The 23,931-nt window shown below is 41.8% G+C and overlaps 2 protein-coding genes across 2 annotated transcripts; both read left to right on the top strand.

The window, feature by feature from the left end:
* The first annotated feature begins 822 nt into the window (after positions 1-822).
* On the top strand, positions 823-17,423 carry pdik1l (PDLIM1 interacting kinase 1 like). The gene is made up of 3 exons (XM_047605599.1): positions 823-963; positions 6,996-7,291; positions 11,429-17,423. The coding sequence occupies exons 2-3, from the start codon at positions 7,007-7,009 to the stop codon at positions 12,167-12,169; spliced, it is 1,026 nt and encodes a 341-aa protein (XP_047461555.1). The 5' UTR covers positions 823-963; positions 6,996-7,006; the 3' UTR covers positions 12,170-17,423.
* Positions 17,424-17,604: 181 nt separating this feature from the next.
* Positions 17,605-20,779, top strand: LOC125020261 (replication protein A 32 kDa subunit-like). The gene is made up of 9 exons (XM_047605600.1): positions 17,605-17,762; positions 17,839-17,888; positions 17,999-18,100; positions 18,677-18,793; positions 18,896-18,967; positions 19,061-19,168; positions 19,727-19,828; positions 20,233-20,330; positions 20,426-20,779. The coding sequence occupies exons 1-9, from the start codon at positions 17,750-17,752 to the stop codon at positions 20,505-20,507; spliced, it is 744 nt and encodes a 247-aa protein (XP_047461556.1). The 5' UTR covers positions 17,605-17,749; the 3' UTR covers positions 20,508-20,779.
* Positions 20,780-23,931: the final 3,152 nt, after the last annotated feature.

Below are 23,931 nucleotides of genomic sequence, written 5' to 3'. Positions count from 1 at the left end.
TCTAGAAGCTGACTGCTGTCAAAGAACATGTGATGTATCTTTGACAATCTGGTAGTTATGCAGTAGTTATGTTCACTTTTAATGTATTAAGGAAACAAATTGATACCAGCTTAGGTCTGTATATATCAACACACTTCTCTATCATTATTTCAACAAAAATATGAGGTCCTGTATTTCACTTTCACATCACTGGACAGCATTCATATATGTAGTGTTTTTGTGACAGTGACAGTTGCTGTTACAGTAAAAGGTGCTTGACTGACTGAGTGAAGCTAGCTAAACTTAGCCCAAGGAAAGGCCGGAAGTTGTGCGATTTTCCTTCACAATATATCGCTGGAATTTTCCATGTATTTGTTAATGAAGTGAAAGTAACATTGACATGGGCATAATTTATACTTAAACATATTCATATATATTATATATAGTATATACTTTATAGAGTACTTTACACAAGAATATAACTGAAATAAAGTGCCATTGGGTTTTGTATAATGACACTTTTTATTTCTTTTTTGTGACCATATTACAGAAATAATAACAGTAATAACAATAATATGAATATCTACACAACCAGTCAAAAGTTTGGACTTGACTGGTTGTGTAAGATTTACTGAGGGAATTAATTCTTAAACGAATTAGGGTTTTTGACACTGACTACACTAAAATCACATTGTAAACACATTAATGACTGAAAGTACACGGCTCGGTGCTGAGTGTATTGCGAAAACGTTTCCCTGAATTCACTGAACAGTGGCTATGGCTTTATTTTGAAACGCACAGGCGGAAGTTGTCTGAGTCTGGCCACCGCTGCGTTGCACGGCAGCCAGCTGCACACTCTCACGTCCAGTGTTTGACAAAACCTCCTCGGGTTGAGTATGCGAGCAGCAGAACGTGTGCGGCGGTAATGGCTGCCAGGGAGAGTGAGGAAGACAACAAATGAACCACCCGAGAAGCGATTCAAAGGTGAGACTGATAGGGTGACAACTCGCAGTCTAACAACTGCAGCCTCTTCTACATTTCGACTATTGTCTTGTCTGCCGTGGCTAGTTGCCTACTTGGCTCGCAGGTGTGTGTGTGTGTGTTTTGGGGCTGGATTTCTAGATGGCACACACATACACACACACACGGGACAATAAACTGTCAATACATTGTGCATACCACACATGCCTCTTCTGGGCCCCGCCGTTAGTGCAATTTAAGATTTATGAACTTGGTTAAGGTTGAAATTACATAAGCTAAATGCCGATATACATGTCGGTTGTGCTGGAAAGAGCCGGACTCTTTGTTAGCTGGTGTTAACGTGATGAGCTAACGTTAGCTACCCAACAACATCGTTAGGTGCGCGAGGCCAGGCCTCTTAGCCAATCAGCTCAGAGGAAGCCTAATTAGCCTGTTAGCATGCCGCCTCTCATTCTGTCTATTTGGGGGTGACAGCAGTCGCGCTTCCCGAGTTTAGGACAACATTTCACAGCTAAATCTGACACTGTCACGTTGCTTTATGTTAAAATGAAGTTTTCTCATTAGTCTATTAAACATTCCTGTACAGGCAGGTGTCCTGACACCGGCTGTGTCCAGACGTTTCTAGTGTGACCCGCAGCTGCACAGTTCGCAAAACTCCTATTTAAAGTGTCTCGCTCCAAACTGTTTGTTGACTTGTGTCACTTAAATATCGTTGGCCTGATTGTTGGAGTAATTGACTGCGGTCAAGTGAGCCGTGGTTCGCAGAAAGCGAGTCAAGCCAGCCACGGTCCTGTCCTGCCCGTGCATCTATTTCGGTATTTACTATACCGGTGCCGAGACAAACGAACAAAAACGTTATTTAATCTGGTTCAGATTTTTAAAATCTGATTTCCTTCATAGGTTACCACGGTTACTGACTTGATTCTTGTTCACAGCGTCCCTCATTATTACTGTAAATGGTTAAAGTCATTTTACTGCATCATTTTGAAATACTGGCACCTAACCCAACAATTCAATTCCTCTTATTCAAACAGTCATAAAACGCTCTCATTCATAGGTTTGTTCAAATATTTGCTACAGTCTTGTTCGCAGTGACCCTGTACCGTAAGTAGCCCACAGAAATAGACGCACAAAAAAAATCGGACCGTGGTTGGCTGCATTCAGAGATAATCACTAGTGATCATTAATGATAAAGTTACACACATGTGGTTTTAGCTTTTAGGTGTAGGCCGCTGTGGCTCAGGTGGGACCAGATTGTCCACTAGTCGCAGGATTTGCAGTTCAATCCCTGGTCAACCAAGTGTTAAGCTAAGGCACTGAACCCAGTGTTGCTTGCAGGGCATCTTCCACCATTGGTGTGCGAGAACTTGTGCGATTGGGGCCATTGAGAAACACATTAGAGCGCTGTGTGTACTGCTAAGCTGTGTATTGCTAAGCTAAGGGCCATATAAATACATGCCATTAAACATTTAGCTTCTCTTAAAAGCGTACTTTCACTCTTTAAAATACTTTAACTAGACTCATTTGTTTGATTAATTATCATAAACCTGAGAATATTTAAATGTCCAATCATTTAAAAAGCAGCACGTGCAGCCACAGTGCAGTTTTCTGCTCCGTTAGATGGATCAGGATTCTGGGGCTATATAAGGATGAATGAGGCAAATGGCATATTTGTGTTGGTGTGCATTTTCATTTCCTGTTTTCGGTGTGGACTGCAACGACTGACGTATCGTTGACCGTTGTTGGAGAACACTGTTGTCGGCTGATGATAAGAGTTTACTTTTAGTCTTTTGTTGTGTGTGCTTTAGTCAGACTTTAGTGCCTTGATTCTAGATTTAGTCAAGTTTAGTTTATTTGGATTTTGTGTGGTTTTCTTTTTCGAAAAGCATTTTGATGCTGTGGCAGTTTTGTCATCTTTGTGTTGCAAGGCTCCATAAATCACTTAATGTTGTTGTTTTTGCAAGTTTTGCGTTAGCAGCACCGCAGATGTCTTTTCCTTCTATTGAAGATCAGCAACTCATTCAGAAGATTCACTCAATTATTCACTAAGATCATTTTATCTTTTTGTGTGAACATGGAGAGCATTACTACAGGGATACTACTTGAGTAAACATCTTAAGAAAGCTTTACATTATGCCCATCATTAATCCTGGAACCTACTCATCCCGTTGGACAGTGGTATGTCTGTTGCTATGCACCACACTGACATTTGAAAGTCTCGCACTGTTGCCTCTAGTACGACTCCTGTCAGCAGCTTTTCAGCCGATGGCGGATGTTGTGTAGGCGAAGAGAGAGATATCTCTGATTGACTGATTAGCAAATCAGTGCACTAGAAGAGAAATGAGTGACACACAGAAACAAAACAGCGTTCAAAAAGTGCACATAGAAGTCTTTTCTCATTTTTTTAATCTTCTCTGAACATTCAAATAAACAAATACTGTCGCAACAAGCAATTAGGTGAGAACACCAACTGACCAGCACGATTTAGGCGAGGTTGCCTCTATTTAACCATATTTTTAGTCCTTCTTAACTTCCTAGCTTCGCAGCTTATAGTTGCTTTTCTGGATACATCTTTGGAATGATGAATATGAACCACTCCTTCCTGCTAGTATGACGAATAATTTCCTTTCAAGCAGGCGCACAACATATGTGCCAGCTGCTTGTTGGCTGTAGTCTTTGCAGCATGTTCAAGTACAACACTTTGATCCAGTCACTGTGGGCTATTGTTGACGGTGTTCCTGGGCCTTAAGACATACAACTCCGCTTGGTTGAGTTTTTTTTTAAAGACATTTCACCTTTGATCCAAAAATGTTCTAACTAACAGGTGGGGACTCTTGGGTATTTAACCTTTAGTGGGGTCTTGAGTGTTGTTGAGGCCACAAAAGAGCTTAGCCCACCCAGCTATGACATGAGGTGCTGAGGTCGCATCAGCTGAGATGTGATGGGTGTTAAGTTTCCAAAAAAAGAAAACCATAAATTTCACACTTACAGGCATATACGTCACCTGTTAAACTAGCTTACATTTTAAAAACGTCACCCGCTACCTGCATGTAGATGAGTTTTGTTTATAAAGCCATATCTTCCAGGATCTGGTTACATTAGGGGTTTGAAAGTGTTTTTTCACTGTAGTTTAATTTTTGTGGTGAAAAATGGGTTTGTTGATGAAATTAAGGCCAGATGTACGTGTGACTACAGTATGCATGGGCATACATCTCAGCAAGCAAACATAATAATCCTGTAACAGGAACCAGTGCATGAAACATGGTGTCAGTTGACCATGGAGGATCAGGGTGTGCTGCAGTGTGTAACCATAGACTGTAGAAGAGATGCCATTAGAGCTCCTCAAAGGTGAAGCTAAACCACGTGGAGCTCCCCCTGATGGCTGACTGCTGCTTTAGTTTTTTTTAGTTATTTGATGCTGTAACAAACGGATGTGACATAATCATGACTGACAGTTGCCACCGACAATGGCTCTGGGAAACGGTTTTGTAAAACTGCGAAATTAGTAAAAATAGAAATAGTTGCAGTGTATAAACGTTACTTTGTAACTGGTGGCGGTAAACTAGAGGACAATATTAACCAAACACAGACACCAGGAAGTCTAGAGAAAGTTTGGCTCATCTCTAGGTCGGTTCTGCCCAGATCTCGGCTCTTAACGTGCAAGATGGCGCCGACCGTATACCCGGGATACGAGTGTTGATTTGAACAAGGGGAGAAAGTGAAGACATGCTGTCCATTTTTTTTCTACAGTCTATGTTTACAACAAAGATATGGTATTAATCAGTGGGAGCTTTGTAAATGCTGTTTTTTATGGAACTTGTCTGACAATATATTTGAATAGTAAAAGGAAAATGTGAAAGTATCCTGGAAACAATGGGTTTATGCTTCAGGGAACCAGGACACAGATTTGGATGCCAGACAAGGGGGCAATGTTGGGGAGAAAGATGTGTGGTTCTAGATTATGAGGAGAGATATTAGACTGTTTGGTAATGACTGATGTCTGAGTTAACAGCAGTGTGCCTTGTTTGGTCTATCAGAAGAGATCATGGTTCATCAAGGATTAAGGATCGGTTTGTATTTAAGGATAGCTTTCAATGGTTCATCAAGTCTCTTATTGCAGTGCTTAGATAGCCACTTATATTTGGGGCTGCCTTAATCGTCAGCAGTGAAGTAATACATTCTTAACATGTCTGTACACACTTGCACAATGCTCACAATACTCACAGTAATCCTAACGTTTGACTGAAGCTATTGTGAGGCGTTGAGGCGAGAGTTACTCACATCAAGAGCAGGTATTTGCCTTGGCAGCTGCATGCAGATTTATTTCAAAGGGATTTTATTTGCAAATTTATGATAACAGTCGGAAGCGTCAGAAATCTACAAAACTGTGTCAACATATAGCATATACAGCATGCAATAAACATTGTTTTAAATTATGAGGGAATCATTTTTGTCACACCGTCACAAACTTGGTAAGTGTGTTTTTATATGATCCTGTGTTGCAAATCTCTGCTTTAATATGAGCTCTATAGATGAACCAGTGGTCACCATTCTGATGTTCAGTAATGATGATTTAGATATCACTGTGGTACTGGTGTACAGTTACATGTGATGAATTGCTGCTACAGTCGCTATGAAGCCGAGAGCAGTGGTCACATGCAAGAGTGTTTCTATTTTTATTTATTGATAACTGTGGAAGTTATCGATAAAGCTGGTGCATGTCGACCCATTTCCAAAGTATTTTATAAGACAGAATCCTGCATGTGTACAGCTTTTTTTTTTTTTTTTTATTCAGTTCTTCTGCTTGGATCATTTTGTCATGTCCTGTCATGTAATCTTTACATTTAGGTAGATTTGGCTAGCCAGCTAGTTGCTAGAGATTCAGGAAGTGTGTGTGTCAGTCAATCTCTATATGCATCTTAAACAGAATTCCAGTGTAAGGGTAGGGTTTTGTCAATTAGATTGTTGCCATGGTTATGAAGAGGAGCAATGTATTTAATGCAACAACATTTTCAACTTCAGTGCCATCAGCGCTAGTATGAGATATTGCGAACCGCAGACATCTACGAGCTGGACGGTTTCCCTGAAACATCACACTAATTGTCAAGTTTGTCTATAGTAACAATGAATTTAACAATTAAGGTGACGTGTTGTTTTTCAGAAGTTGAGACAAACATGTCATTTTTGTCCTGGAGCTGGAGCAGCATCTTGTTTTCTTGCTGTTTTGTGGTGACCGAAACTCATCTCATGTTGCACAAGCCTCATAAATACTGGCTCCTTGCACTGGTTTTACTGGAAATGAACTGTTAGTCCTAAATGATTTGTTTTGAAGCCATTTTTCTTCTTATTTTTTGATACCATTTATTTCCTGTGTTTGGGCTTTATTTTTAAGCCAGGAAAAAGGCACTAGAACGCTTTATGAGAACTGTCATTGGAGTAGTTTATACTGCGAAGATTTTTGTATACAGTTATTTGCGTGATCGTGTTGAGTTAAGTGGTAAAAGTTCCTCAGCGCCACATACCCAACATTGTTTTACTGCAGAAGTTCTTTTGTGAGTCAGTGGTCAGTTGTTAATAAGGTCAGCTTGGATTCTTTGTTGAGACTGAACCAGAGCCTCAGTGGCACTGCCTGAGTGAACATGTTTTCCCACTTATCAATAAGGAAGACTGGTTTGGTTAGAAAGTCATGGTGGAAGTTAAAGGTTTTATTTGTTTAGTTGCTTAGGCCTGGGGCACAAGGCGGAGCGACGGCATGAAATGAAAGAGAAAGGTGCATGCAGGTTTACTGAAAGCAACAGGAAATTATTTATTTTCCTCTGATCACAGCTGATTTCACAACACAGTGTGTCGCAAAACTACAGTGAAACAGTTACACCTGGTCGACGTTAACATTCCTCAAGCATCTCACAAAATTCTGAGTAAAGACTGTATATTCCAGTGTCCCAGAGACACTGGTGTGGCTTTAGACTTGCTGAATCTTGCAAAGTCAACCAGTGTAACAGGGTGAGGTTAACTCCAATGTTGTTTCTCCACAGTGAGGACTAGGATGGTAAGCAGCCAGCCGAAGTACGAGCTGATCCAGGAGGTGGGGCGTGGCAGTTACGGCGTGGTCTATGAGGCAGTAGTGAAGCGCACAGGGGCTCGGGTGGCAGTGAAGAAGATCCGCTGCCACTCTCCAGAGAATGTGGAGCTGGCCTTGCGGGAGTTCTGGGCGCTGAGCAGCATCCAAAGCCAGCACCCTAATGTTATCCACCTGGAAGAGTGTATTCTGCAGCGGGATCAGCTGGCCCAGAGGATGAACCACGGCTCCAGCTCTCCACTCTACCTTGAGGTGAGGTTTGAGGAGTTATCCTCACACCGTGGATTAACGTTCATTTGTTTGGTTTAGTAATGAACCCATAACAATTTGCAGTGGATGCCCAACACAAAACCTTCGGAAGAAAAATTGTTGCAATATTTGCTGTAAAGGAGCTGCAAGCAATGAGATATCAGGGTGATTTCTGCTGCAATTATTACTGAGGACGAGGTGGAGAAGAACTCGGTATGTTGCAGCCGCAGATAGTTTTGATATTTGTATAGGTATGATAAATGGTAAACATCTTCTATAAAAGGCTGCTCATGAGATAGAACTTTCTCTCTGTACATTTATTTTAAACACTCAGTGAAAGAGGAGTTGTCCTGCATGTTAGGCCTCAGAAGTGAATCTTCAATTATCTACTCTGTGCTCATCCATCCTAACAAGAATCAGACACAACTCATTTAAATTCCAGATACCGACCCTGCTCTCGTCATTTTGACCTTCTAAAGGCACTGGATGTTCTCTCCTGAGATGCTTGGGCATCAGTGGTTATGCCATTGTGGTAGGCCATTTTATTTTTACAAGGTTTACCTTTATTAGGTCCTTGTTTAAAGAATCATTGAAGAATAACACATGACATATGGCCCACATCTCTGATCTCTGATCAGTCTCTTAATGGTACAGGTCCATGCAGAGTGGAGAACCATGCAGTGTGCTTATAGTTAACATTTGATATGAGACGGTAGGAATAGATGGTCAAATTCCTCAGCATTACAGTGAACAACAATGCCAGCTTTTCATAGGGAAAGAATCCAAAAAAAAAAAAAATCCAAAACAAACACAGTGTGTGTTCAGACTACAGATATTTGGTATGAGAATGCTGAACACTAATTTTAACTTAATGTCTACCCATTACTGGACAGTAATAGGGCAGATATTAAGTCATAAAGTGTTTTTGTTTCAGTATTACCACTGTTTCTTGTAATCCTTAAGTTTTTTATGGGCCCAGTCTTGATCCAAGTGCGTATATACTCAGTGCGTTTACATGCACGTGAATAAACCGAATGATTGCGTTAATCAGACTATAACTGGAGAACTTAAGCTCATGTAAACACGTTATGCTGGCTGCATCTTTTGTGGGAGTTGTTGTCTCATTGGCCATGAGCTTTGCAATAGTGCCATGCAGAACCTTTTACCTGACACTTTGATGGTCAGCTCTGTTTCAGAAAAGCAAATATGATACCCCACTGTTGGGCTAGAACACAGAAACAAATAAATGATGCTATCCCTGGGTAACAAGAAGCTGTGCAAACCTCTTGTTCAGCATGTGTCAGCACCCTAGCTTGTAAAACATTTTTTGGCCAAATACAGTGTTGCGTCTTAAAAATCTTGTTACTCACTCAGTAGTCATCTGCTTTCAGGGTCAGGATTTTCCAGTTAATTTTGAGAAAGATCCAGTGTTGACACAGAGCAAAGAACTTTTGTTGTTTACTCCGTGTCCCCGTCTAGAAATAAAGTTGTAAGTGCTTTTTAAATTCATATTCATGAGTGAGCTACAGACAAACAAAGCAGTGTTGGCAACTGGAAGCTATGAACTTTTAACCGAACCTTTTACACATTTATAGTAGGCTCTGTGAACCAATCGGGTTTGAGTTTAACACGGCAGGCCACAAAGATAAGAGACAAGCAGAACAAACAGAAGGTGAGAAATGTTGCATGAGGACAGCAACTATTAATCAGTGAAAGAGAGAAACTGCTCTTGCGTGATGAAGAATTCTTTGTCTCTGAACATCAAATCAAATCTGTGTCTCAGCCCTGTTTAACCATAAGCCTCAGCAACAAATAGAGCAACAACAACTTGATGTTGTATGACGATTTACCCTGCGCACATAACTACATTTCTCAGTCATTGTTTCCAATACATCGCTGCCAGAAGCAGGGCTTGTTAATATCATCTGGCCAGCAATTTGGTGGTGAGACTAAACCTTCCTCTCCACAAGTCATAAAGTTAAGATGTTAGAGGAAGTAGAAAACCGCTTTCCAAAAGCACTTGCTGGTTGGCCACATTCTGCTGTGTCTTAAAATAGTGTGACACTATAATTTCAGTAATGATTTGGAAGCCTGTTTAGATTTGCAGAGTGTATCGTGACGTCCCAGGACTTAATCCCGGTCATAAGAGAAAGATTTGTTTTTTAAATCTGCTGCCGTCCACAGTTTACAGGTTTTTGCTCTGTCGCAGCTGGAATATGACAATTCTGTCCATAAAAGTTAAAGGTCTCTGTCATAAAGTGAGTCATCAGCAACAGTCTTTGTGCTTGTTGTATGAACTGGCATAACATTTTTTTTATTGTTTTATATATGCATGTGCTGCGTGGCGGGCATTAGCAGAAAATGTGCAGGTTTCCAGTTGAATTTGTGTCGACTGTGGCCCCACAGTCACATGAAACTGCTGTCAAGTTGGGACAGGAGGGGGAGGGAGGGCTGGGGGCTCCCCTTTCCAGTCAACCTGTCTGCAGCCTGTCACATCGCAGTGCCTCCCCACAGTCTGACGGCACACTCACAGGCCTGATTATGGCCTCTGAGTGCCTTGTGGATTGCGGGCTATTGTCAGTTTTCTGCAGCGTCAGCATTGGACACTTTCCCAGAATCCCTTTATTCTATCACTCTCTCTTTCTTTTTTTTTTTTTATTGTTCTGTAATGTTCCAGTACGTGCTTACAGAAGAATAAATAATAATAGGACAGAATTATCTGACCACAACAACTGCTGGATAATTAACACCTTTTCAATTTGGGTTGTGGATTCTTTGTCGAGTGGCATGTCAGACAATTGGCAGCCATTTGTTTACAGCAGGGTTTCCACTAGGAATTGTCTACTACACTTATTCAGGTCATTTCATTCATTTAGCCTCCTTTATTCTTAGGACAAAATAAATTGGTTTTTATTATGTATCACATCATTCCCCAACAAAGGTTTCGATTGGAATGATTTAATATGTAACAGTCCACCTCAACTGATAATGGTGTTATAAAGTACATTCTTCACTATTATTTTCCATGAATGAATGAATGACAGACGTTTTCTCTAGAAGAAGCCTTTACTTTCTGCATTGTTTTTTAACTGACTTGTAGCTTTGGTGAAAACACCGTGTATAAAATTCCAGAAACACATTTAATCTTAATGAGTGATGATGAAACGTCGCAGGATTGTGGTCTGCTATAAAAAAGAGAGAAAAAATGACATAAAATGAACTCCATTCTTGCAGCAGGGATAAAAGATGAGAGCCTTCTCACATGGCCTTGATTTAAAGAATAGATCCACAGAAGGGGGTGGTAGATAAACACGTTCTGAATACAAAGTTAGTGCAACCTCACGTGTTTAGGAATGACATTTTCTTCCCCGTGCACTGCAGATTTGTTTCTCTGTTGTATAAATACTTACAAAAGCCAAAGTGCTAAAATCTCGGGCACTCATTGCAGCTACGTGTTTTATTTGCTGTAAATGCAGGTGTCGGAGAGCTTGTTTTTGTGACCAGATTTTGGCTGCATAAGGTATTCAGCAGGATAACTTAAGCTTTTATGTTTAGCAGAGATGTGGAATAATAATATCTGTCTGCCATGCTGTATCTACCAAGGCAGACGTGATTCTAGAGGCTATTGGGGACCAAGGCAGAAGGTTTTCAGTTAACCAGACTAATGTTTGTTGTAGGGGTAATTGTCTGAGACCCTTTAATGACCTGGTTCACCTGACATTTTCTACCCTCCTGGCCTTAGGCAGATGGTTCCTCCATATGAGCTGCATTCTGATCAAGGTTTCTTCCTGTTAAAAGGGAGTTTTTCCTTCAGTCACCTTCAGGCTCCATGTGGAAGTTTCAGGTCATTTTTTGCAAAACATCTTGAGACAATTTGTATTGCTACTGGCGCTATATAAATAAAATTGAATTGAACTGATAAGTTGCCTCCTTGCCCAGTACAAGCTGTACCTCTGCATAGATTTGTATACTGATATTGGCTACTAAAAAATTGCTGCTATAATCCTATGCAAGGTTTCATTATTTATTTACCAGTGGGTCTGAGTATGGGGACAGCTGGGGATTGTTTAGTGCAGTGGATGTCCATAACTTTTAGATGTTCATATAGACGTGTTTTTTTTGTCTGTGTTTGTACTGCAGCTGGTGGAGACGTCGCTAAAGGGTGAGATCACCTTTGACCCATGCTGTGCCTACTACTTGTGGTTTGTCATGGACTTCTGTGATGGGGGCGACATGAACGCCTACCTGCTGTCTCGCAAGCCCAGCCGCAAGACCAACACCAGTTTCATGCTGCAGCTGGGCAGCGCGCTGGCCTTCCTGCACCGCAACCAGATCATACACCGCGACCTCAAACCAGACAACATCCTCATCTCCCAGGCCTGCACGCCCGCTGGCTCATCCGAACCCACCCTGAAAGTGGCCGACTTTGGCCTGAGCAAGGTCTGCTCCACCTCGGGGCTCAACCCAGAGGAGCCGGCGAGCGTCAACAAGTGCTTCCTCTCCACGGCCTGCGGAACAGACTTCTACATGGCCCCCGAAGTCTGGGAGGGCCACTACACGGCGAAAGCAGATATCTTCGCCCTGGGAGTTATTATCTGGGCCATGGTGGAGCGAATTACTTTTGTGGATGTGGAGACTCAGAAAGAGCTGCTGGGGAGCTACGTGCAGCAGGGCTCAGAGATTGTACCCTTAGGAGAAGCCCTGCTAGAGAACCCAAAGATGGAGCTGCTGATCCCCGCGAGGAAAAAGAGCATGAACAGCCACATGAAGCAGCTGATCAGGGACATGCTGTCGGCCAACCCTCAGGAACGGCCCGACGCTTTTGAACTGGAGCTCAGACTGGTCCGTATTGCGTGCAGAGAGCTGGATTGGGACACGTGATGGATGAACAAACAGCACTACACACTCAGCCCATCAAGCACATGTACACATCTCAACAGCTACTGTTAACCCAGATGGTCACATGACTGTGGATTATTGTTTTTATGGAAACTATGGAACAATACATAGAATAGTCATTAGTTGCGTCATGGCTTAAACTTCATCCACTGTCCGAGTATGTATGGTCTTCTTCTAGCTGTGTCTTTAAATTGGAGGGGGCAGTGTGACACCCACCGCTGGTGCTGCTGCTGCACCAAACTGCAGCTTAGTCTCAGGCTAATCACATCACAGCTTCCACTTCCTCCTTACACAATCAGTTGAGTGTGACGGAAGAGCAAAATGAGTCTTGCATTCGGTAAGAATGTAAAAAAAGGTATGACAGTAAACAATTTGTCTCCAAATACCATTTTGGACATGGTGCTAATTGTTACTAATGCAATATGAGACATCATCCTGTGATTTTTACAGTGTACATTTATCCAAAGGGCCAATATAAAAACACAAGTCACCTCAGTGTGCAGATGTCAAGCCATTTGTGGCTTTGACAGAACCTGATGTAAAAGATACATTTCAGCCTGGTCATCACCACCAGCATTGATAGTTACAGTATTTACATCAAGATTTAAGTCTATTTTGCTTCAAATGCAAATATGCCCTGAATGCTCAGGTAAAAACAAACAACAGCATGATGGTATTTATAGACAAAGGCCTACTGTCAAGTTAAATTTTGCTCAGGAGTCATGAAGGGGAAAAAATGGGTGGTCGACGTGTTAGTTTTCTTCTGGTGGTTTCTTCGTTGGTTGTGTGGGTGGAGGATGTTTTTATCAGCAAGTGTCCAGGCAGCAGGTGCTTGTGGTTGGGGTTTTCCTCTTTCTGCCCTTTGCATACTTCAAGATAAGTGGACTGGTCCCAGACGCACCCCTAACCAGTTGACAAGAATGTATCGAGAGCGGTCACCTTTATTTATACAGAGCCTTAATCACAAAAACATTCATTTGAGACGAAGAAGCGCTTCTCGTAGTCTAAGACGCAAAGAGCCTGAAGGATCATTCAGGTTCATTACAAGTGGGTTCTTATTTTCATAGCTCTTATAACGCTGTGCTCACCTTTCCAGCATTGTAATATGTAACATTCATGCTGTACATACAGCGATCGGGCATAACTTTATGACCACTGACAGGAGAAGTAAATCATTTTGACTGTCTTATGAAAATATTCTGCTGGGAACCTTTTGGACATTTGACATTTGCGTGTACTTAGACATGAATCACTCACCTAGACCAGACCAGGCGCCAGGGAGACCTACACAATATTTGCAAAGTGGTCATAATGCACAAGAGATGTTGTGTACATTATACACACAATATCTGAAGACTTTCAGGCATGCGGCCATCAACATGCACGTCTGTGCTGAAAGTGATAATCAGACCAACATATTAACTTGCTAGTTGCTGCATTACACATACGGAGTTTAGCACAAAGGGCAGATATGACACTTAAATGCCAAATTCTAAGCACTTAATTTCAAGCAAGTGTCTTGTATAAAAATGAGAACTTATTTAAAAGTATCCTAAATATGCGTATGAGAAGGTACTCTGTGTCTGCAAATGATAAAAAAAGATGGAGACAGTGTTTCACTTTAAAGGTCAAAACCTGTAGAAGAAAGAGAAAGCAGCAGTAATGTAATGACCATACAGTATTATAAGATGATACATATTACAGGACACCTGCAGCTTTAACCGTTTCTCAGTTAATCTGGTAACTCATAACACAGCCATCATTAATAACATCAGTTACACATGTCCAAACGTCTGTGGGACAGGTTATTCTGGTAAGCACAGCGTTATAAAAGCCAGTAGAAGTAACGTGCAGAACCATGAAAAAGCAATCCAGATGGTAATAAATCCTCGAGTGAGGAATAAAAAAAAAGTGAGTGCACTACAATAAAGCAGTCTGAGACCTTGTTGAGTGACAAATCTACACTTGAGACAAATCCCTGCGTTGCTTAAAAATCTATTTCACGACGTGAAGTCGTCTCCGCCTGCGTTATCAGAGCAGCGGCATGAATATTCACACGTGCGACCGTTCAGACCTGAATGTGTAAAAGGGGCGAGAAATTCATTCAATGAAAGCACTTTTATTTAGTTGTTTATATTTATTCCTCATAACTACCTACTGCATTATGTGGCGGGGCTCTGTGAGGCTGGATTGGGTGTGATAACCGCGTTGATATTTGTTTACCATGCTGAGCGCAATGTCAGCCAGCAGTCTCACTTATGCATGCAGTACCTCTCACCTTCAGGGAAGAAGCGAGAGGAGACATCAGCGCGCGCCATCCTCCGTGAGCCACAGGAACCTCTGCTTTTCCTGTTTTCTTTGACACATAATACTGTTGTGTTTAACTTGATCTCCTCTCACTGTCACTGCTACTCGTTTCCTTTGGCTCTGAACCTTACAGTAATCCCTTTCTTCATGCTTCCGACAGGCTAATTCTAAGCCTATTAAGTTGTTGCAGCACTTGGCAGAGGATCATGCTCGGGACCCCTTTTGCCTTTCAGGTCATACATAATGTGCGCACTTTCACGTTTTCTGTACAAGAATCCAGTAAAACCAAACTATCTTGGCTGCTTTGCTGCTCTCAGACTGGCGTGAAATGAAATTCCCCTCAACTTTGTACCAACATTTATCTGCTAAATGGCCTTTAATTCTCTCCTTTAGTTGTAGTAACTTGATTTCCTGTCGTGATGTGATTAAGATATGCCTTCACTTTGTTCTTGACACTAAAGTGGCCTCGCTAATATTGCACTCAAGCACAGAATTGGCAGAAGTCGTGATTGAGATGCACAGCCGTTCACCAACCCAGAGCGCTGTGCTTTGGTATGAATTGCAATACCACAGAATCAGTATTAACAACGCCCGTCTTTACCTGCGGGGAACGTTGCGCTGCTTTGGACATTGTTGTTTCACTTCACGATTGTTGTGGCTTTCTGAACATGAGCAGCAAAGTTTGGACTCGAAGTAGGTCGCCCGTATCCTCCGAGCTCTAAGCGGAGCGGAGGATGATGGGTAGAGTAACTTCCGGCCAGATTTCTTCCTTCTAGACAGGAGCGGAGGAGGAAGGCACTTGGCTTCCTGTGAGGTTCGAAACGTTTGCCAAACAAATGCTAGATCTGGGGTATTGAGAGATTTCACCCTCTGATTTGTTGTATTGAATTCCTTTTGCACATGTGTAAATACTGTATAGAATGAACAGGGGACAAACAAGGTTGATGTACATTTGACTCGATGTGCTCTGTTTTCAAGAGCCTGACTGTTTCACATGTAAATTGCTGTGATGGCTTCAGTTTTTTTCTTCTTCTTCAGCGTCCATTTCCCTCAGTCATTGAAAAAAATGTTATATAGTTACAAGGTTAAAACAGTCGGTGTGCTATAATAACTGTGCGTTTGTCATTGGCCTATTGTTTGTGATTTTCGTGAAAGCAAATCCTGGCATACAACATGGGTCAACTCACTCTAGCTTTCTGTCTGGTACTAGCGCCATCTGAAAGGGGAGCAGTCTCCTTCTGGATCAGTCTTATTCACTCTTCATACTCCTGATCCGGGGCCGCCATATAACGTCCCAGCGTGCTGCTTCGCTGCTCAACGCATCAGTTACGGAGTGGCTCGTAGAACTTGTTCTGAGGAGAGTGTTGAAAATGAAATTGTTAAAAATTTCCCAAACAACAGAACGTGTGCTCAGCGCTGTTCCCGTTTACAGCTGTTTACAACTTCTAATCACGCTCTTAAAGAGACGAGACGCGACGGTTGTAAGATGAGAGTTGGCTGTGTTCATCGAACATCCACCTGATACAACACACATGCTGCTATTTTAATTAACGTCCACAGAGGCGGCGCGACAGCTCGATATACAGTCGCTAATAAAGCTGATTTATGTGCTACAGAGTAAAGCTTCGAGTGCTTTCAGAGCACACGTGACCTATAGTTCGCTGTAGACACGGCGCCAGAGCTGCTAATGTGCTTCTCCCACTACGCTCGGATGTACGCGTCATTTAAGTTGTAAATGACTTTGCAATAAAAAAATATGTACACAGCAAAAATGGAGGTTCTTACTAACGTAAATTGTTGCTTCCCAGGCTGTGCCTATGCAAGCCACTGGAACCACCGATCAGAGCACACTGGACTTTTGAGGAGGAGGGCACAGTTCTTGAAGGAAACATAACTCATAGATTTTCGCTCGCCTAACAGCCGGCCCAAACCTTACCGCCCACAAATCCTTTTGTGCCAGCAAGTCTCGGACCACTCCTTTGGCAAGAGATTATGCTCCCACTACGACATGCCTACCAATAAAGAATACCAGTGAGGTAATCATCGACGTCATCTGGGTGCCATGGACTTCACTTTGTTTACAGGAAAAGCACTCTGTTTGGTTGGAGGACTATCCAGTTGCATGCGCAGGCTTTTTTTTTTTTTTTTTTTTTTCCTCTTGATCTGTTAAAACATGCCCAGTAATGAAATCCAAATGGAGTGTTAATAGACTCGTACGGCTACGCCAGCCTAGGCCTTTGCTGCATTGCTCAAACTAAATGGAGGCGCTGCTCATGGCTGCACTGGGATGGGATTCATCTCGAAAGACTTTACACAACGTTTTCACAGGTCTTATATGAAATCCATGATTCAGTCTTTTCTTCTTGTAAAGTTAAATCGGGGTAGCATTGAAGTTCACCTTGTTATCCAGCTCTACACTCCTAATTCCACACTACTTCGCTGTCTGCCGTGTTCTACTGTGTACAAAGTGTACTGTGCGGAAATATCAAATGCTTAATATTAAAGAGCCATGGATCTTTTACACAGTTAATGTGTAAAAAGGGGTGTATATGCTGACATGTTTTATACCAACTAATGACATCTGGACGTTTATTTTTTTGTATTTTCTGTAATGGAGTAACCATTTTGAGGTGTGGCATGAATCATGTGTTACACCTGCCACGCATTGAAGTCCTGTTTTTCAACATTCTTCCCGAAACCAATTTCATCTGCCGCTCGGTGACTGAAATCTCATCTTGGGACGTGGAACTGTGGTAGTTAATGTGAGGCCTGGATCAGGTCTGCAATGTCCAGGACACACTTTGAATCATGTCTAATGAGGTGGTCTGAGCTCACAGCCAGGCAAACTTCTGCGCTCACACTTTTGTATGAACAATTTTTGGTCTGTCATTGTAAGATACTTTGAAGAGATTAAATGAAGTTTATCTGATGTGGAGTGAACGCCTGTCAATCACTGTTGAATTGATGGATTTTTTGTTAAAAAAAAAATGAATAAATAAAAAAAAAACTATTGAAATAACACAATTGCAATAAAGGATTGGAACGTTGGAGATAGGTTTCCAACCAATCATTTACTTGCATGTGCTGCTTCACAGGTAATTGCTCTAATTCTGTTCACCTGGACATTACGAAGCTGCCAGTAAAGTTAGGAAGACTCTCCCATAGTGCTTCCAGCCAGACTTTTATTTTTATGACTTTTGACGTCAGTGAAGAACTCTTTATGTACCTGGGAGATGGTTAAACTGAAACTTTGTCATGTGGAGTCAAGGTAAGTGACAGAAGAAGCTCCAAAGCAAGGCCTTTTCTCACACGGCAGCCTCTTTTTGACTTTTGTTTCAACGCAGGCTGTCAGTCAACTAGTGGGATCACTAACCACGGAGCGGCCCTATCAAAGGTGTGTCTGTTTTCTGTTGAGTCAGAGTTGATGTAATGCTCTGAAAAACATGTGCGTGTGCGCGTGGTGCTCTCGGATTAACGCGCTCCCTCACGCTGATCTTGCCACAGAAAGCGACTCTTCAGATTTTGCCCAGCACAGTGTCGCAGCTGCTGTCTGCCTCTCAAGTCAGCAAGGACGGCTTCGCTATCTGTGATTTAGAGCTCAACCAGGTATGAATGTAATGCTATTTTAAGAGGGGGAAAATAAAACACTGTCGCCTTCAAGTGCTTCAGTGTTGGGAACAGATCCATCATGGAGTTGTGAAGATCTTACACTTGATCTTTATCCCACTGACGAAATGAGGGTGTTAGATGAATATTTGGGATCTCCAAAGTCATTAGAACTCCCCCTCTTATGATCTGAACGTGTTTGGCAACTCATTGCTTGATTTATAGATCATTCTGCATCAAAGTGGTGCAAAGTGACTGATGGAACAGCATTCAAATTTACTGTGTTGAGGGGAAAAAAAAGTAAGTGTTGAACTCTTCAAGTAAACTTGGAAGGAAACGCGCTTGGCAGTGCATGACAGTAGGCTAATGACTGTGAAACCATCTTTAAAGCCAGCACAAGAGCAGTCCTTTACTCAGGAAAAAAACAGAAAGCAGAGCATCAGTTTTTGAGGGTGAGGATGAGGTGGCATATACTCGCATATGTCACCTTGCAATGATGCTTTTCTGGCGCTGTCCTGTGCCGTTACCATGTTTTATCTTTCAGACTAATGAACTGCCACAATCTACTGACCCTAGGTTGCCGTGGTGGGCGTAGTCCGAGGCTTCGCTCCGTTTGCGACCAACATCCAGTACTATGTGGACGACATGACTGGCCCACCTTTGAATGTCAGGCAGTGGGTCAACTCATCAGAGGCTAGTGGCATCAACACGCTCCCTTCACAAGTGTAACTGGAACACAAATGACCTTCCTCATTGCAGTGCCGTGGTAATCACATCTGACTTCTGTTCGCTCAGGACTGTTCACACATGAGCGCCGCCTCTTTTGGAACATATGTGAAAGTTACAGGCAGTCTACGGAACTTCAATGTAAGTGGTAAAACCTAAGCTGAAGCTGTTCAGTGGAGGACTTCCATGAGATGGAGAAAATACTGTAACATTAGCTTCTTATTTTTCTACTAGGGTCAAAGGTCATTGCTGGCAACGAATATCCGTTGCATTACAGACCTGAATGAGATCACGTCACACATGTTGGAGGTGGTGTGGGCCCATGTGCAGCTTTTTGGGAAGGTATGGGAGCAGTGATGGAAATTCTAATTTTATGAGTCTTGACTTGTTACGCCAATCAGCCACAACATTAAAACCACTGACAGGTGGTGATCATCTTGTGACAATGCAGTGTTCTGCTATGAAACTTTTGGACCTGGTATTCATGTATGTTATTTAGACATGTAGCACCCACCTAGACCAGACCAAACAGCCCCACCCTATAGCAATGACACTCCTTGATGGCAGCAGTTTAAGAAAAACTCAAAAAACATGAACAGTACAAGGTGTTGACCTGGTCTCTAAATTCACTAGAACCAAACTGATCAAGTATCTGTGAGATGATCCACAGAGGCCCCTCCCCTCAACCCATAGGACCCGAAGGCCCCACACTAACAATATTCTATTCCCAGACACCACATGACACCCTCAGAAGGTCCATGTCCATTCTCTGATGAGTTGCGACTGTTTTGGAGGCAGAATCATTCTTGTGGAAAAGGAGTAGTAGAAGTATTAACAGTTGTGGAAATGCTGCATTTTATTTGCATTTTGTATTTCCTGTGTGTACTTCTCTTAATCTAGGTGTTTGATGTGAACATGAATGCCACTGCTGCTTCACTGTATGACAAGTATGGACATTCTCATGGCATTTTACCGAACAACTTGTCCACCATCCAGTCTCAGGTTAGTGAGAGTCAGCACATCAGAACGCATTTTGTCACTTACTAAAGCACAGTGGAGTCGTGCAGATGTCACTGGTGTAACTAGGACTACTGTCACCAAATCAGAAATTAATATTCTTTCATTCTGACACGACACTTTTTTTTTTTTTTTTGTCTTGAAAAGCACAGATTTAAGATGACCGGAGTTCTCTTCTGTTCCAGTGTCCCAATAAGCCATTAGTTGTAACAGCGAGTCAACAGTCAGATGGAATTGAGCAATCGTTTATTATAATATTTGTATCTGTGCTTTTCCTAGAAATATATAAAAATATTTTTTTTCAATCGTGTACACTGTGCATAAAAGAGGCAATATCTGTCAAAAAATCAACACTGACCACTCGAAGTAACTGTGAACTCCCCGGTAAGGTGTTGCACGCTATCAGGACGCTCTCTGTCCACGGTGATGGCATCAGTTTCCACGACCTGAAGACAAAGCTGGACTACCTCAGCATCAGAGACATCAGGTATTGGTCACTATGAATCTGTAGAAAACAGCAAACGCCAATAATCTAGCTTGGTCGCGTCCTGTCAATTTCATTCATATCCTGTCCTTGTTCAGAACTTGCTTGGCTTTTCTGCAAAACGAGGGCCACATATTCTCCACCACTGATGATCATCATTTCAAGTCAACACAATATTAGTCGTCTGGAGGCTGGTAGAACGTTGCAGTCTTCTGCTCAACTGTAGATGATCAGGATTTATTTTTATTTATTTTTTTTCTGGTGAGAACTTATAATTATTTCTGTTCATTATGATGGCTTTGTTTGCATTGGTGATTGTGTAGTGTATAGTTTGACTGGTGTATTGCTCAGGCTCCTTTTGTTAACTATATTTTTGTTCATTTATTTATTGTACTTGTGGGTGTCCTGCAAATAATATCACAACGGTTGTACATAAAGAGTGAAGATTAAAATGCATTGTAAGCCCTCTTTAATTCAACCACTTTTCATTAAGGACTGCAGCCTCCACATGTAGGTCAGTCTCTGTTTGGTCCCAGCGTTCTGTGCAGGAAACGAGTGGGCAATGGCCGCAACATAGGATGCCTGCACCTGCATCTGCTGAGGTAAATGTCTCCAAGGAAGGGAGAAAGAAGGCTGCTGCTGGTTATTGCAAGACATTGCATGGGGTTCCGCTGCTATATCAGGTCACTGTTGTCTGGAGTTCAAAAGCATTGGAGGGAAAATGACTAAACACAGGTTAGGCTTTGTTCAATAAACCATATATGCCAATAGTTTAGTCACTTGTATGATCTCATATAGCTGTAATGCTGTTTTTTAACAAGGTCAAGGATTATTCTTTGGCACTAGTGTAGAATGTACCGGTCAATCTACGTACCAACCCTCACCTATGAACTTTGGGTAATGACCGAAAGAACGTTTCCTTTGTAAGGTGGCTGGACTTGGTCTTAAAGATGGGGATAAAGATGCTGCTGCCCTCAGGTCCAGAACCCAGATAAGAGGGAGAAGACGAACGAATGAACAAATGTAGTGTAGAAATTAAGAGTCTCCTTAAAATGAACCATCCTGGCAACTGTGGATCATTCTCCAACACAAGCAGAGGGTGTATAATCAGGGCAATCACACATAGTCACATAGTCCGTTCTCTTTCCTTTACATCTCCTCATGCTAACTGTGTTTTGAATACCTGCGTGTCTTTATAGGTTTATTGGAACAACATTTAAAAGTATCTCTTAAACGGGTTTTAGCTGCTTTGTAGCCCCACGGCATGTCACTCCACACAATGTTATTAGATGTGGTTGGCGGTGCATGTGTGCGGGAGCTGATATAATTCTGTTGAAGTCCTGTCTCCCTGTGTTGAACAGGTCCATACAGCAGGCAGGCTTACAAAGACGCAGCCATTCACACAATCTGAAGCTGATGCCAGTCCCTGACCTGTCCCTTAGGACACTGCATATCAAATAGTAAAGACTTGAATTCCTGGATTAACAGGAAGAGAATACCTCAAAAGACAGCTGCAGCATTTCCCCATTAGTCACTGTTTATTGGTGTAGTGATTGTAATCTGAACTCATGCTGAAACTATTTTTTTTTCAGTCTACTGCAGTTTTTCTGTCCATGTTATTATAAGGCTGCAACTACCAATTATTTTCACTACAGATAAATATGCCAGTTATTTTCTCTATTAACCAATTAGCTGGTTTGTCCGTAAAACATCTGAAAAGGGTGAAATTTTCTACAATTCATTAGCATTTCCAGTGTCAAGTCAAATACAATAAAAAGAAACAATAACAGCACATGTGAGTTTTGAGCTTGGATCTTGTTAATTGCATCGCGATGAATGAGCTTTAATGGCTACGCTCTGGACGGCTACTGAAAGTGCTGTCAGTCATTGGCAGTATAGCTGAGTCCTGGAATTTGCAAAGTGGAGCTGTGACAGACTTCACCACGTCCCCCTACACCCTGCACAATGTTTAACCATCCATTTTTGACCACTGGGGATAGGTCCTTACCCCACATGACCAGCCACAACCCCAGCTGCTCAGACGCAGCGTATGTCTCGACGTGTGCAGTTAGGTAATCAAAACGATTTACGTAATCCATGAGCGGTCATGCGTTCACCCAACCTACGCTGGAAAAGTGACGCAAGACTTTAAACCGAGCTTAACCCAGATACTTGAATTTCAGTAATGGCCTAAAAAGTCCTCGGCATTCGTTTATTCATCTGAATGTCTGAAATATCTCATTTGAGATATTTTCCTGAGTAAATGGAAACCCTGACCAACTGGTAAAATGTTTGACTATTAAAGTCTGTGATTCATCCTCTGGCGATCACTAAAATCTGCTAAGAGTAATTCATCATCTGGAATATATTCATTACCAGCTGTCTAGACTAAAACACACCATCTACTGCTGTTTTCTAGCATCAGGTAGAAGCTCTGCGGTGTCTTTGGCTTGTGTTTCTAATCTAATGGTTGACACATAGGACCTGCATCTGATTAAACTCATTTTGTTTAGTACTTCTTTGAATAAATGTCTGTAAAATAAACTAAATTCCCTTCAGCCTTTGGCTTTACTAAGCAGCATATCCTCCCAACATCCTCATATGGGGATGTTAAGTTGTATTGTGGCAGTGTATTATGCTTCATTTAAACTTTTATCCTCATAACCAGACACTAGTTGGTGTAAAAACATAACAGCGGTCAAAAATGTACAAAACCTCATCAAATTTTACATTTGAAACTTATTTATGTTAAGTTTTCTAGTTTAATATGATGCGCAAAGGTAACAAATTCCATCCAATAGCTATAACTTCACTAATTAGCAAGTACTCATTTGAGGAAATTGAGATTTCATTATTTGCAATTCTGTCTTTGCAAAACCATATTCAGTTTTCTATTTTGTTACAAATTGGTTACTTTATTATAATGCACAGTTAAATAATCCCTGTGTCCACATATGAGGACATATTTTTTCCTACTTCCTGTTCAACTGTGATGCTTGGATTGTATAGCTCTTAGGTTCTACTCATCCCAAATACTTTGGAGAAATTAAGAATTCATACCAAACTAAAGCTCAGGTCTCAGGAGGATATAACCACTTTGAGCTTGTACTGTGTTAGTTTGCCGACATTAACATGCTACTTTGTTCAACCTTATAGTGTAGATCTATACTCACTTGCCACTTCATTAGGTACATAAGTGAAAACAAATGCGCTGTATAACAGAGAGAGCTGTTGACTCATCTGTGTTTTCATTTTGGAGGCTGTAGGTTGTAGAACTATTGAACTGTGTTTACCGACAATGTCTGATTCAGTTTCGCTATTAACTGCACATCAGATCAGTCATGAAGGGGGATTATGTCTAGGACTAAATTAGAATGCATTTGTTTCATACCTAATTAACTGGCAAGTGTGCATATGTGTCTGTGACATACACCCACTGACCCCAGTGGTCAAACAGGTATTTGATGTGATTAGCAGCAGCCACATCCTCTAAGAGATTACTGGATTGAAATGATCATTAACTGATGCAACTGAGTAATAGAAGGCGGCAGGGGAACCTCCCCCAGGATGTGGTGAAAGGAGACGGCCTCGCTGAGGTGAGATC

Source organism: Mugil cephalus, chromosome 14, assembly GCF_022458985.1.
Source record: "Mugil cephalus isolate CIBA_MC_2020 chromosome 14, CIBA_Mcephalus_1.1, whole genome shotgun sequence".
Lineage (NCBI taxonomy): Eukaryota > Metazoa > Chordata > Actinopteri > Mugiliformes > Mugilidae > Mugil > Mugil cephalus.
The sequence above is the reverse complement of the archived record's forward strand: the minus strand, read 5'-3'. Positions and strand labels throughout refer to the sequence as shown.

What these genes read in the sequence shown, in the direction of transcription:
- pdik1l (XM_047605599.1), top strand. Translation starts at nt 7,007, where the DNA reads ATGGTAAGCAGCCAGCCGAAGTACGAGCTGATCCAGGAGGTGGGGCGT. An exon ending in GCTCTCCACTCTACCTTGAG is followed by an intron (nt 7,292 to 11,428) that starts GTGAGGTTTGAG and finishes TTTGTACTGCAG; the next exon opens with CTGGTGGAGACGTCGCTAAA.
- LOC125020261 (XM_047605600.1), top strand. An exon ending in AGTGGGTCAACTCATCAGAG is followed by an intron (nt 18,794 to 18,895) that starts GCTAGTGGCATC and finishes CTGTTCGCTCAG; the next exon opens with GACTGTTCACACATGAGCGC. An exon ending in ATGTGCAGCTTTTTGGGAAG is followed by an intron (nt 19,169 to 19,726) that starts GTATGGGAGCAG and finishes CTCTTAATCTAG; the next exon opens with GTGTTTGATGTGAACATGAA.